Source organism: Glycine soja, chromosome 6 (genome assembly GCF_004193775.1).
Source record: "Glycine soja cultivar W05 chromosome 6, ASM419377v2, whole genome shotgun sequence".
NCBI classification, from domain to species: Eukaryota; Viridiplantae; Streptophyta; class Magnoliopsida; order Fabales; family Fabaceae; genus Glycine; species Glycine soja.
Genome location: NC_041007.1, coordinates 4573880 through 4586722, shown reverse-complemented (window position 1 = coordinate 4586722; position 12843 = coordinate 4573880). Strand labels below are relative to the sequence as shown.

Below are 12843 nucleotides of genomic sequence, written 5' to 3'. Positions count from 1 at the left end.
AATAATGTAACAAAAAAATTGTATTTTTTTTTGCTGGAAAACAAATACTTCATATTAATAACAATGAAGAATTTGACATAATAGTATCTTTCATTAGTTTATCGGTTTGATTGACCCTGTAATGTAATATAAAAAAGTGTCCAATAAAAAGGGTTAAACTAGACAAGCATACGTGGAGGATTGGAAATCCCCTTTTTTTTTTCAAGAATTCAATTGCCTAAACAAACATGAGAAAAAAAATTAAAATTATTTCTAGAGGTGTTCACAGTACCATTTGATTAAATCTTTGGGGAAAAAAATTTAAATCAAACATAAAAATAAAGTGGTTGAATTTAAATATAATATCAAATTCAAATTAAAGCAAATCAACGTTTTACATTTTAGTTTGAATTGATCTAACCGTTTGTTAATTTTTAAAATTATTTGTAATTTGACAACTAATGAAATAAATTGAAAGAAGGTAAAATTTAATTATTAATTGAGAAATAAAAAATTAAAAATAATAAAATTTACGTAATTATAAAAATAGTTACAAACGATCAAACATCATGACAACTAAATTATAAACTTCTTATAAAAAAATACATTACTTTTATTCGTTATTTTATAATTTAAATTAATTAAAAAATGTCTAATATATATGAATTGACATACTATCATCAACAAAATTGAGATATGATTTATGATAATGCGATTTTATATTTGGATAAAAAAATTATAATATGTGATTTGGTATGGTTTAATTTTTATTTCTTACAATAAGAACTGAAATTTAAATTAAATTATAATAAAAAATATTTTTATTTTTTATTTAATCGATTTTTTTTAATCTTTTAGTTTGAAGATCAATTTGGTGGTTTGAAATGTTTTAGTTTGATTTTTAGAAAACCTTAGTTTTTATGCTTTTATTAGAGAGAAAAGAAAAAATAACTCAACCTAAAATAAGGATAAAAAAACAGATCCACTTAGACTTAATAGGTTTATCATATCGGTTCGCCCTTTTAAAAAATAATTGACAATATAAAATATTTAAAATAATAAACTAATTTTAAAATTTTAAATCACACAAAGTAATAATAAGTAATAATAACTCTATGAAGTAACTAAATTACAACAGAAAGTCAAACTTTAAAGCTAGTTTTAAACAATACAAAATAATTAAACATAAATCAAATTAAAAACTCTTCTTATCTTTTTTTTAAAAAATTATAATAGTCTCATATATTAATATAATTATTATTTATAAAAAATAACTAATATTGCATACTAACAAGCCAATCCGTCCCGTCTTTGACCTGACAGGCTGACAAATTAAGCAAAATTTCGATCCATCTCACCAAATTAATAATGGACTTAACGCCCTGCCCAAGGAACAAGGCCAAGAGATGTGTTTGGTTGTGCATGCATGGCACATAGGTGACACGTGTCAGAACATGGACGAGTAGAGTGCATGATGAAAGAAAACAGTGTTTTTTTTAGCATCTGACTAGGTCCCACCGAAAGCTTCGCTCATCCTTCGGCCACGCGTATGCAACGCTAATCTTAGTACAAACAATCAATCATTCATTTCATGCAATCACCAAACAAAACAACCTTTGATCTTCCAAGGAATCACTCAAAATGTAAATAATAATTAATAAATAATTTCCCCTTTTTTCTAATTGACTTTTCATTCTCTCGTTAATTCTTGTTGACCCAATATTCAAAGTAAAATATGCAATCAATTTGTGAAGACTATGACATTATTATTATAGTTACACATCTAAAATCTAAAATTGTTGCACAAACCAACCGTGTATGTGAGTTTCTTGAACTAAAATCAAACAGAATACAATACCCTCTCTCTCTCTCTCTTCCTCTTTGTCATGGCATTTCTCTTCTCTTCCCTTTCGTAGGTTCTTTCTCTCTCTCTCTTTTTTGTAATATAATTCTTCCCGAATTCCAATCTTGTTCAACCATGGATTCAGCATCTTTATGCCTTTAGCTGTATTATCAATAGCAATATTTATGTACAAAGTTTATGTCTTTTTGTGCAAATTCTGCTTTAGTCTCGTGAAATTAATAAACTTTCTTGGGGTGTTCTGTATTTATGCAGGTTAAAACTTGGAACTTTGTGATTTTTGAATGACCCAACAACTAAGGTTATGATCAGTTGGAAGCGTTGGCAAAAAAGAATACGCAATAGTGGTGTTGTTTGTTCATTTTGGTCAAAGAAATAGTATCTGGGTACCCAGGATATTGTAGTTTTAAGATGGGTTATCTCAATTCAGTTTTGTCATCTTCAAGCGAGGTTCATGCTGCAGGTGATGCAATTGCGAGTGGTGGGGGGCTAAGGTAAATCCTTTCTCACATTTCCATTATTTATTGGTATTGGTTAGTTTTATTCAGACTTGGTGGTCGTAGTGTTCATTTTCATATTCATAATTCTGTTATTTTTTATTCTTGTATTCATATAGATTTTGTATTTGTGATTCATGAAACTCGTGTTGGAATTGTGATGTTTTCGTTGCACAACAAAATTCTTTTACTAGACCTTTGTTAAACTAGTATGGCCTAGACTAGACATTATGATTTTTTTCTCGTGTTATCATATCTGTGTCACAACTGGGACATATGTCTCAGTATGCATGTCTCTGCTTGATTTTTTTCCCATTTTATAAGTGTTATCATATGAGCTGTGTAGGATTTATATATTACTGATCTGATTCATTAATTGATTAGAAAAATACGATGGTACTTCCCACCCCCACCCCATTTCTCTGGCATTTCCTTTAAAAAAAAAAAGAAAGAAAAAAACTAAACAATGAAGCTGCATGAGATGATTGTGACACAGTTTGTTTTGAATTGTATTTATAGTCACAATAGAAAATTCAGCTATGGGTATGCTAGCTCTCCTGGCAAGAGATCTTCAATGGAAGATTTTTATGAGACAAGAATTGATGGTGTTGATGGTGAAGTCGTTGGCCTTTTCGGAGTTTTTGATGGTATATTTTTATCTTCCTCTCTTCTTCATCTCCTGGTTGTACACTGATTGGAAAATATGCCAAAATATTGTACGTAGAACTCATGCTATGTGTTCTTCTGTTAATATATAGATGCTTGTGTACCTGTGCACTTATATTATACAATACATTGCTAGTTTGTGCATTTTTGTTCTGCATTTTCAGTCTTACCAGCTTTTGTTCTTCTGTTTTCTCAAATATAAATAAATACATGAAGAGGAACTTTTAGATTTGTTTACAGTTGAGGTTTCATCTCACCTTTGACTCCATGTTAATCTGATTGTTTGGACTGTTTGATTAGTCTGTTTGGCTGTAGTGTTATTTTCTGCACACCATGAAGGAAATCTCTTTGAAGGTTTATGATATACAATCCTTCGGGTGTAATTTCCAGATTCTTCAACCTCCTCTTGAACCCAAATTTCTCTTTGTAGTATTCTCGTTTGTGATTTTAGAACCTTCATATATTCCTCTATGTGAACAATTATAAGCAAAGAGTAATTTTTTGTTTGCCATCAGATATTTTTCCCCATAAAAAATTATTCTTAATAGGAATTATTTCCTATTGGTTAAACCTATGCTTGATAAATAGAAGTAATTGCAAGTTTCTTATTTATAACTCTTTCCAGGTCATGGTGGTGCTCGTGCTGCTGAGTATGTCAAGAAAAACCTGTTTAGTAATTTAATCAGTCACCCAAAATTCATTTCTGACACCAAATCAGCAATAAGTATGTTGTCTCCTACCTGTCAGTTCCAGGTCCTTATATCTGATGTTCTCCAATTTGCTAAATCCAAAGAATAACTTTTTTCCTGCCAAATTTTTCTTTCCACAGCTGATGCATATAATCATACCGATTCTGAGTTGCTGAAATCAGAAAATAGCCATAATAGAGATGCTGGATCAACTGCTTCCACTGCTATTTTAGTTGGTGACCGCTTGCTTGTTGCAAATGTTGGGGATTCCAGAGCTGTTATATGCAGGGGTGGTAATGGTAAGGGTGTTAGCTTTATACACACATGCATGTATACATCTATCTATTTATCTTTAGACATGTGTAGTTAATTATTAACTGTGTTGTTGTTTAATTTGACTATTGACAGTTTTTATTGTATAATTTACAATTCAATTAACTGTGACTTATAATTATACATATTATTATACAGTCATAGTTTATATGTGTGAATGAGCTTATATAATATGAATTTTTTAGGCTATTGACATTGTGCAATTTCAGTTTCTAAGAGATTAAAATTGGCACAAATAAAATCTAGAGATTAAAATTGGTGATACTTGGGGACCAAAGGTGCAATTAAGCCTTTTTTTTTAAACCGCTATTGAGAATTCTTGTCTATCCTTTTGAGTCTTTGGTAAATGGCTATCTCAATATCATTTATTATTGATAAAATATGAAGGGAATTCATTTGTTTTTAAGTGTGTAATTAATGCTAGTATAAAAATGGCATGCATGTATGCATGTATGGCATGTTCTTGTGCATCTACTGTGAGATAGTTGTTTTAACCTTTCTATGTTGAATATTTGCTGAATATTATTCTTCCAATTGTGGTTTCCTCTAGCCATTGCTGTTTCTCGAGATCACAAGCCTGACCAAACTGATGAGAGGCAAAGGATTGAAGAAGCAGGAGGCTTTGTTATGTGGGCTGGTAATGTCATCACTCATCATTAACATATAGTCAGCTTTAGTTTTATTTACTTAATTCAAAAAATATATATATAATGCTTATCACTATTGATAACATCGCATATACAGGAACTTGGAGAGTTGGAGGTGTTCTTGCTGTTTCTCGTGCGTTTGGTGATAGACTCCTGAAGCAGTATGTTGTTGCTGATCCAGAAATTCAGGTATGTCTACAATGGTTAGTTACATCCATTCTTGAATATGTTATATAGTTATGGATTCATCTCAACCTGTGCTCATATAGGGTGCACGGTTCACATTTGTGCTTACAAGATGATATTAAGCAATCTGATTTATATTTAAATGTTGATTAAAAGTGAGCCAAAGGCATATTTTACTTAAGAAATGAATATTGTAGACAATATAGACTGAGCTTCCTACAGTGAGTTTGTGATTGTCACTGTTTCTGGAACCTTTCAATTTTCTGTAATATGAGCAGTCATTGCCTCATCATACTGTTTCACTGACATAGGTTGTAGCATTTTCAAACACTGATAGACCAATGTGCGCAAAAAATCACAAAGGCGCGCATGATCAATGTGTACTATAACAAATAAGAGAAAAGACAATTTCTTCTCTACTCTTATTGATGTGATGTGCCCTTAAATCTTATTTGTCTTTTCTCTTTCTTTTTGTATGTTTAAGTTGCATGTTTGTCATTTTGCAGGAAGAAAAAATTGACAGCTCCCTTGAGTTTCTTATTCTGGCCAGTGACGGGCTATGGGATGTTGTCACAAATGAGGTGCACTGATGTTCATTTCTTCTCATTGATGACTAAAATGCATCCTCATCTCATAGTCACTAAAAGTAAGAGGAAAATGGAGCAAAAAAGATAAACCAAAACCAAAACTCATATATCTGTAAAATACTTAGGTTACCAAACAAATAGAGTCAAATGCTAAGAAGTCTTATTTTTTCCTACTCATCACCTAAGTTTTTAACTTTCTTCAGGAAGCTGTTGCTATGATTAAATCAATTGAGGATGCTGAGGAGGCAGCAAAGAGGCTGATGCAAGAAGCATATCAGAGAGGTAGTGCTGACAATATCACATGTGTTGTCGTTCGTTTCTTGATGAACCAAGGTGGATCCAAAGACAAAGAGGTAGTAGCTCCTCCTCATAATAGTAGCTCTGCCAGTAGGAATCCTTCAGTAGAAGGTTTGTGTGATAGGTGAGTTGTGGATCCAAAAGATGCTGAGACTTGGTAAAAAATCGGTTTATAGTTTGGTTCCGTGATAAGCAATCTTAGTAGTTGTGTTGTACTACATCATGCAAGAATTTGTGGTCCTCTTACATAAAAAAGCTATTCGTTAATTTGGTAGCTAGGAAATATGTGTAAGGAGTGTGGCCAGAGTTCTCATTGCACATGCTGCATGTAAACATGGTTCTTTTATTAGTCCATTTAATTTATTTCCTTAGGGTTAGTTACTCCAATACTATTTGTCTATTGTGAATTGTGGCTTGTATTAAGTGTAATATATATTATATATAAAATAAGGAACACTGATTATTTTTCCCCACTTGTAGCATTGTGTAATTGTGTTTATCCGCTTGTGATGTTTAAACCAACTTTAGAATTTGGATGGTCGTGAAAAATATTATATACGATTTGTAATGTAGTCATGAAAAAAAAATTATAATGATTATGATAGCAAAGACGTACTAACTTACAAAACAAGTCAACGACGGGGAGAATCAGAAATTACACTAATGCAAACGAAAATAAAATTCAACAAACAAGAAAAAAAATAAGAGAAAAATGTTCTTCTTTGTGTTGGGGAAGGGAAAAGAAAGGTGAACATATATGTATTAAACCAATTTATTCCTATTACAATTACAAGTATATACATTAATTTTCTATCTTTTTTGGTCTAATACTTGCAATTGTGATAGGAATAAATTGGCTTGCCAACTTGCATGTATACTATATAAAATGTATCATGTATTCATGCCTTGCTTTTCAAGTGATGTACTAGCCAAGAAAGTGAATATTATTAGATCATGATTTTCATATTACTTTATGAATAGCTGAAAAAACATTATAAATTTGAAGTCAACTTAATAAGCTAGGTAGTAAGCATAAATTATTAATATTATTATCTAAATTCATTTATTTATATCGTTGACTTTTTATATTAATACTAGGATACAATCCGCGAGTATTCCTGACTAATTTTCAAAACATTTTTTTGTTGGAAAAAAATTAAGAACGCGTATACGTACCATTTAAAATGCGTAACAATTATCCAATCTTTTTCTTTTTAGCATTTTGAATACTTAGTTACCTATTAAAATGAGTGTGCTTACGTAAACCATACTTCTAAATAATTTTGTTTGGCATAAACATTTAATAAACAACTCAAATGAAAAATAAATAAAATTTGTTTTTATTCCCGTTCCAAATAAATGACATTTAGACAAAATGGATCATTTTTTTTAAAAATGGTCATATATAGTGAGGTAAGAAGTTGTGATTTAAAGGGTAGAGATTAGAAAATGTTATTTTTGGTTATATTGCAATTTTAGGAAATTTGAAATTAGAATTGTGATTCCAATTCTAAAAGAACTTTTAAATTTTTTTATAACAAATCTAAGGACCCATTTCAATTCGAAACTTCAAATTTCATACACAATTGGCCAAATTTGTATGCTATACATATTGATTGTCAATTATTATACGTGGTTAATTAACTTCATTAAAATTGATTAGCTAGTTTGCTAAGTTATTAATTACTTTGTTGACTCTCGTAGTCTCGTTTGTTCCATTGGATTTGTTTTTTTTCATCCAAACTATTATTAATTTATTGTACAGTTGTATCCACTTTTCACCATTTAATAACTTTAGTTTTTCTTCGTTTATATTTTGCTCAAGTAGAGGTGAATATGCGGGTCAACCGAATTTGACTAGGCCCAATATGCGTTGATCGCAAAGTTAGCGGATTGAGCGGGTCCACATGAAAAATGGGCTTTTATTTTCATAGCCCATAAGTATGCTTTGTGTAGGGCCTTTACTTTCTGTTTCTCTATTTTTGTTTCCTGCACCTCCAAAAAGACTCCAACTAAAAAATACCCCTGCCGAGGCACCCCTATTACGTAATGGCCATTCCTAAAGAGTACGTATCCATATTCCAGAATATAATTTTCAAAAATATCATGTCGCCAACGCTAACCTTGGTTGGCGATCTTCAAGCTCACGCATTTCTCGAGCCTCATCATTGTCAATTGTCGATTGGAAGGGAATGTTCAGCGAGATCCCACCATTTCTCTGCATCAATTCATCGACCTTATGAGAAAAACACTTCTCTAGATCTATCTCGGCCGACTCCACCACCTCAGGGTGCTTAACATTGCCAACAATCTCATCCCTGTAGGGAGGGGCAAGGCGAGGGGTATTTTTGTCCATTTAGGGTGTAGGAAGCAAAAGCCTTTGCGTAGCTTATATAGTTGGATGTTTGAATTTTATATGTATCTTAAATTTGATTTACAAGATGTTGATCCAACTGTCATAATTAGTTGACTAAGTAAATGTGTTAAATTTCCTACTGCAGCAATCAGGATCCTAGATTAAACTGTGGATGTCATGCTACCCATCCTTTTCAAATTGATAAATTTTTGTTCAAGTCACCGGTAGATAATCGTGCTATCTCCTTATCAGTTTGAAAATTAAGTAGTTACTCTGTCTCATAGAAACCTTTTATCTTTGAAATGTGAATATATGATCCCAGCGAAGCGATTCAATTATCAAACATAGGCCTGCATCAATGCAATTAGCCGTCGGAAGTTGCAAATTCTTGTAGCTTTTCTCCTCCTCTCCTTTCGATTTTCTAAGAACCTCTGGGTCATCGAAATTTACCTCACCTTCCTGATTTGATTCAGATTCATCAAAAGTTGTATCTGCCATATGTTGGCTTCTTCACCATTTTCATCAGACAAGGTGTCGTCCAAATTTTCGCAGGTACTCATAAGACCCATGTTTTCTTTGGTCTTAAAGTATTTCTTATTGTGGCCTTTCTCAAGTTTTGGAAATTCAGATTTGAAGTGTCCAGGCTTTTTGCATTTGTTGCAAATTATGAAACTCTTGTCTTTATCTTTCTTTTCTTTGGGCATTCTTCTTGAGGAGTTTTTCTACTTGGAGCCACCTTTGTTGGTGGTGTGGCAGAGGGACCTAGCCCTTGGTGCAACATGAGGTGGTTGTTGGTGTAAATGAGACAATGAAGTCACGATAGTGTGCGTGTGTGTTTTGTTGAAGGACAGGAAGAACAAGAATGGAAAAAGTTTCTTATATTATGGGTGCCAAATTTTGAGTGCTGAAACGTGTGGGTGCGCGTGAGTGATTGAGAGCAAGAGAGGACAAAATGGTACTACTGCATGTGTTACTTAGTGAGGCAAAAACAGTGACGTGTTCATTAATACGTATGTGTGTGTTGTTAAAATTTGGTGATGGTGCATCCAAAAGAGTGTCTGTGAGTAAGTGAGGAGAATAAGTGAGTCTGTTTACTTTCTGTTGTTGGAAATCGGAAATGTGGGGACTGTGAATCAAAACAACAATCAAATGGTTACTTGGTTAGGGCATCTCCTATCAGGGTCTTAGTGAGGGATCTTAAGGTGAAGATTTGTTTTTTCAAGATTCAGGTAGTGGAAATTCCCTTGAGATTTGCATGTTGGAGATTTGTTTCTTGTAGAATAACTTTAAAGATCTTCACTTTAAAAATGTAGCGGTTGTGCACCATAAAATATAGTGAGCTGTATCATGCACAATAAAATCTCACTACATAACCGAAACCTGTTATAATTTTATTTTTTTAAAATTAAAAGATATAAAATTAATTTTTTCATTATTTTGAAATAATTTATAAATATAAAAGGTGAGTCTCTTGTGAGATCTAAAAAAATAATTTAAAATCTCAAAATAAGATATATTATTGGAATAAAAAAATTAAGAGATTTAAAAAAATAATGTAATACCACATGATCCACACAAAAAAATGATTAAGAATTTAAAATAAAATCTCTCATCAGATATATCTTTATAATTATTAGAGGACACATAACATAAATAAGCTTGATAGCCACTATAATGTTAGATATAACACATAATAGAACTTGATGAGATTTTTTGGGTCTCATAACTCCTTGGGGTATGTTCTCAAACATGAAGGACATCTATGTACACCAATAAACAAGTTCAAATTAATCAGTTATCAAGTATAACTTGAAAAAAAAATGTTAGACCTGATAAAAAAGATATAGCTTAATAAAGAAACAAGAGTGATCCTGTAAGCTTTAAAAAAAAGTTGAACCGGTGAAACATTAAGCTGTTAAAATTACATTAATTATAGTAAAATTAGATGGACTTGTGAGAAGATAATTATCAATTAATACTTAACTTTTCATTTTGATTTTATACAGAAATTATCTTTTATCTTCTTCCTTAATAAATTTAATCAGAACAGTGGTTAGAGAATTAGAAATAATTTTGTAAATGAAAAATATATCATGTCATTCAGTAAAAATTGTATATTTCTTTACTTTTAAGAGCAATAGTTAGTATAAGTGCAAAGAAAAGTGCATATATTTTCTAACATATTTTTTTATACTCTTTATTACAAAAGTATATATAAAAAAACTCATTAGATAAGAAGTGGAACACACAAATGCTACCTCAAGAACCTTTTTAATCATTTTACAAAAAAAAAAGATTTTTAATTAATGGTGTTCTCTTAATTTCTTTTTATTTAATTAATTAATACATTTATACTTAAAAGATTATTTTCTTAAAGAAAAAATACAATAGATAATTTAGAAAAACTCTTATTAAAATAATATGAAAAACATTTTTCTTATAAGATTCCTATAAAAATGACCGTAGGTAATATAGCTTTCAAGAACACTTGTGAAGAACATATTAGGGCAAAATAAGAAATTTCGTCAAAGAAAGTTAAGAATTTATTGTTTTCTGTTGACAATTGAATGATTCACTAAAGGATAAATAAGCATACAATATAGCGGCCAGATTAAAAAAGAACCCTAATATAGCGTAACATGTGATTTTTAATATAATTTTAGAATTTGTTAGGTAAAAAGTAGCTTAAAAAATTATTTACATAATGATATCATAAAATATTACTCACGTATTTATTTTTTGGTGACCAAAACCTACGTATTTAAATAGTCTAAACTTATAAAATATTATTAAAAAAAACTTTACGAGATGATATCATTCTCGAAAACACACTCGTCTGCATTTAGTCACTTGAAAGACAACCCAACACGGAGACACTATAAAAATAACTTTTTAAAAAGATCAAAGATAAGATTAAAATATAATTTATGATTAAAAAATTCTTAATCACACGTTAAGTACCAATAGCATTCCAGTTTCTGATACGTCAAATATGCACGGCAGTCATAGCCGAACACGAAATCGAAGTGCTAATTACCATCATGGTTCCCTCATGTTAACAAAAAGCTGTCAAAATTCATCCAAAAACAATCAACAAACTACAAAATCGATACACAGCAAGAGTTTTTTGCAACTTTACATTGCATAATTCAAACAAAAGAAGGCGTAGTCCATATATACAGCAGCAAAAGCAAACATAAGAAAACAAAAAAGTAAGCATTCATATTCATATATGATATATATGATAATCATCAACACGACGGAACGACGCCGTATCCAGCCAGAGGGTCCGCATCAGTGCGTTTCGCGAACCTTCCTTTGATTCTTGGCCTCGTTTCGGCATACGCTTTTCTCGATGCGTAACGAATGGTCTTCTCGAACTTTCGGTTCTTCCTCTTCTCCCTGTACCTCAACACTCTAGCCTCCCTATCCGCCGCCGAGAACTGCGCCGTCACCGTCACCGGTGCCACTTTGCTGTAGCTGCAGTTCGATATCTCCGACATCGTGTTCCCGTCCGGCACAACTCCAACTTCCATCGACGACGGAGAAGATACCTGAAAAAATAAAAAATAAATAAAATCCAACAAGCAAATTTAGGTTAAGCCGATTCCTTAAAAATAAAAACGTAAGCAAGTAAACAACAGTGAGAGATCTTCTTATTAGACTTACACTCTGGCTCATATGAGACTGTGACTGTGAGAGAGTAGTGTTGTACTTGTAACCGTAGGTGAACGGCTCGAAGTTGCTCTGCACCGGAACGACGCCGTCGGCGGTGGCGGAACTTTTCTGCTCCGTCTTCGGATCCATGGCCGCGTAATCCAGATCTATGTAAGGAACCGGTTCGGTTTCGGAGAACAAGTACTGAGACGAATTTAGATCTGTCTTTGGATTAGGTAGCAGCCATGACGCGGCCTCGGCCTCCTCGGTGCTGACGTCAGCATCAGCGTCGGCGTCGGAGAAGAAGCGGTGGTGGAAGTTGATCGGCGAGGAGGCCTTGACTGAATGTACGGACTCGAAGAACGGCGTGACGGGGATGCGCTCGTGGCGGCTGGCGAGGGGGTTGGCGGAGTGGATATCGCGATCGCAGGCAAGGCAGAGCGCGGCGGCGTCGGCTTTACAGGTCACATGCGCGGGCGCCTGCTCGCACACCTCGCAGAGCACGACGCGCGGGTGGCGCGATGCGAGCTTGTTGGCGGCATGAACCTTAGAGTCACAGGCGCCGCAGAGGAAGGCCGCGTCGGGGCGGCAGTACAAGGTAGCAGTGGCTGATTTGCATGAGTCGCAGAGCTTGGAAGCCATGGTTGGTGGCTCCCTGGGATTTGTTTGTTAGTTTGGGAGAATGGGGTGTGATGAAAGAAAGAAGCGTGATTATGTGAAACATGTCGAGTGGAGTGAGTCCAAGTCTATCTAGTGGGGCAAGGGAGATCTGAAGAGGAACTAATGGAAGAGTGGCACGTGGATGAGGCTTAGCCGAATACAATCCAACTCCAAGAAGGCCAAGGGGCAGTAATGGAGCCTTTTTGGGTTTGGACTTTCGACCGTGCGGTGCCCATGCCATATTCCATCGCCTTCCACGCATCGTCCTTGTCAACGTGGACCCCACTTTATGTCCTGTGGCTGGGGCTGACACACTTATCGTGCCACCTCCTTCACAGCTTTTTGGCATCTTTATATTATTGTAAAAATTATTATTCCCTCTTACTTTTTTTTTTTTCTATAAACATTTTTGGAGTATTTATTTCGGC

At 33.4% G+C, this 12843-nt stretch overlaps 2 protein-coding genes across 3 annotated transcripts; one reads left to right on the top strand and one right to left on the bottom strand.

The window, feature by feature from the left end:
* Window positions 1–1763: 1763 nt before the first annotated feature.
* On the top strand, window positions 1764–6215 carry LOC114414897 (probable protein phosphatase 2C 59). Of its 2 annotated transcripts, none has more exons than XM_028379343.1 (9): window positions 1764–1891; window positions 2096–2334; window positions 2857–2984; window positions 3629–3727; window positions 3833–3991; window positions 4576–4662; window positions 4770–4861; window positions 5365–5439; window positions 5649–6215. In XM_028379343.1, exons 2-9 carry the CDS (start codon window positions 2252–2254, stop codon window positions 5868–5870), a joined length of 945 nt encoding a protein of 314 aa, XP_028235144.1. In that variant the 5' UTR covers window positions 1764–1891; window positions 2096–2251; the 3' UTR covers window positions 5871–6215. The 2 variants fall into 2 exon arrangements, with proteins under 2 accessions (XP_028235144.1, XP_028235145.1); XM_028379344.1 differs by having other exon boundaries at window positions 1773–1895.
* Window positions 6216–11153: 4938 nt separating this feature from the next.
* LOC114414896 (zinc finger protein CONSTANS-LIKE 4-like) lies at window positions 11154–12476 on the bottom strand. The gene is made up of 2 exons (XM_028379342.1): window positions 11768–12476; window positions 11154–11652 (listed from the first exon to the last, which is right to left on the bottom strand). The coding sequence occupies exons 1-2, from the start codon at window positions 12395–12397 to the stop codon at window positions 11350–11352; spliced, it is 933 nt and encodes a 310-aa protein (XP_028235143.1). The 5' UTR covers window positions 12398–12476; the 3' UTR covers window positions 11154–11349.
* Window positions 12477–12843: the final 367 nt, after the last annotated feature.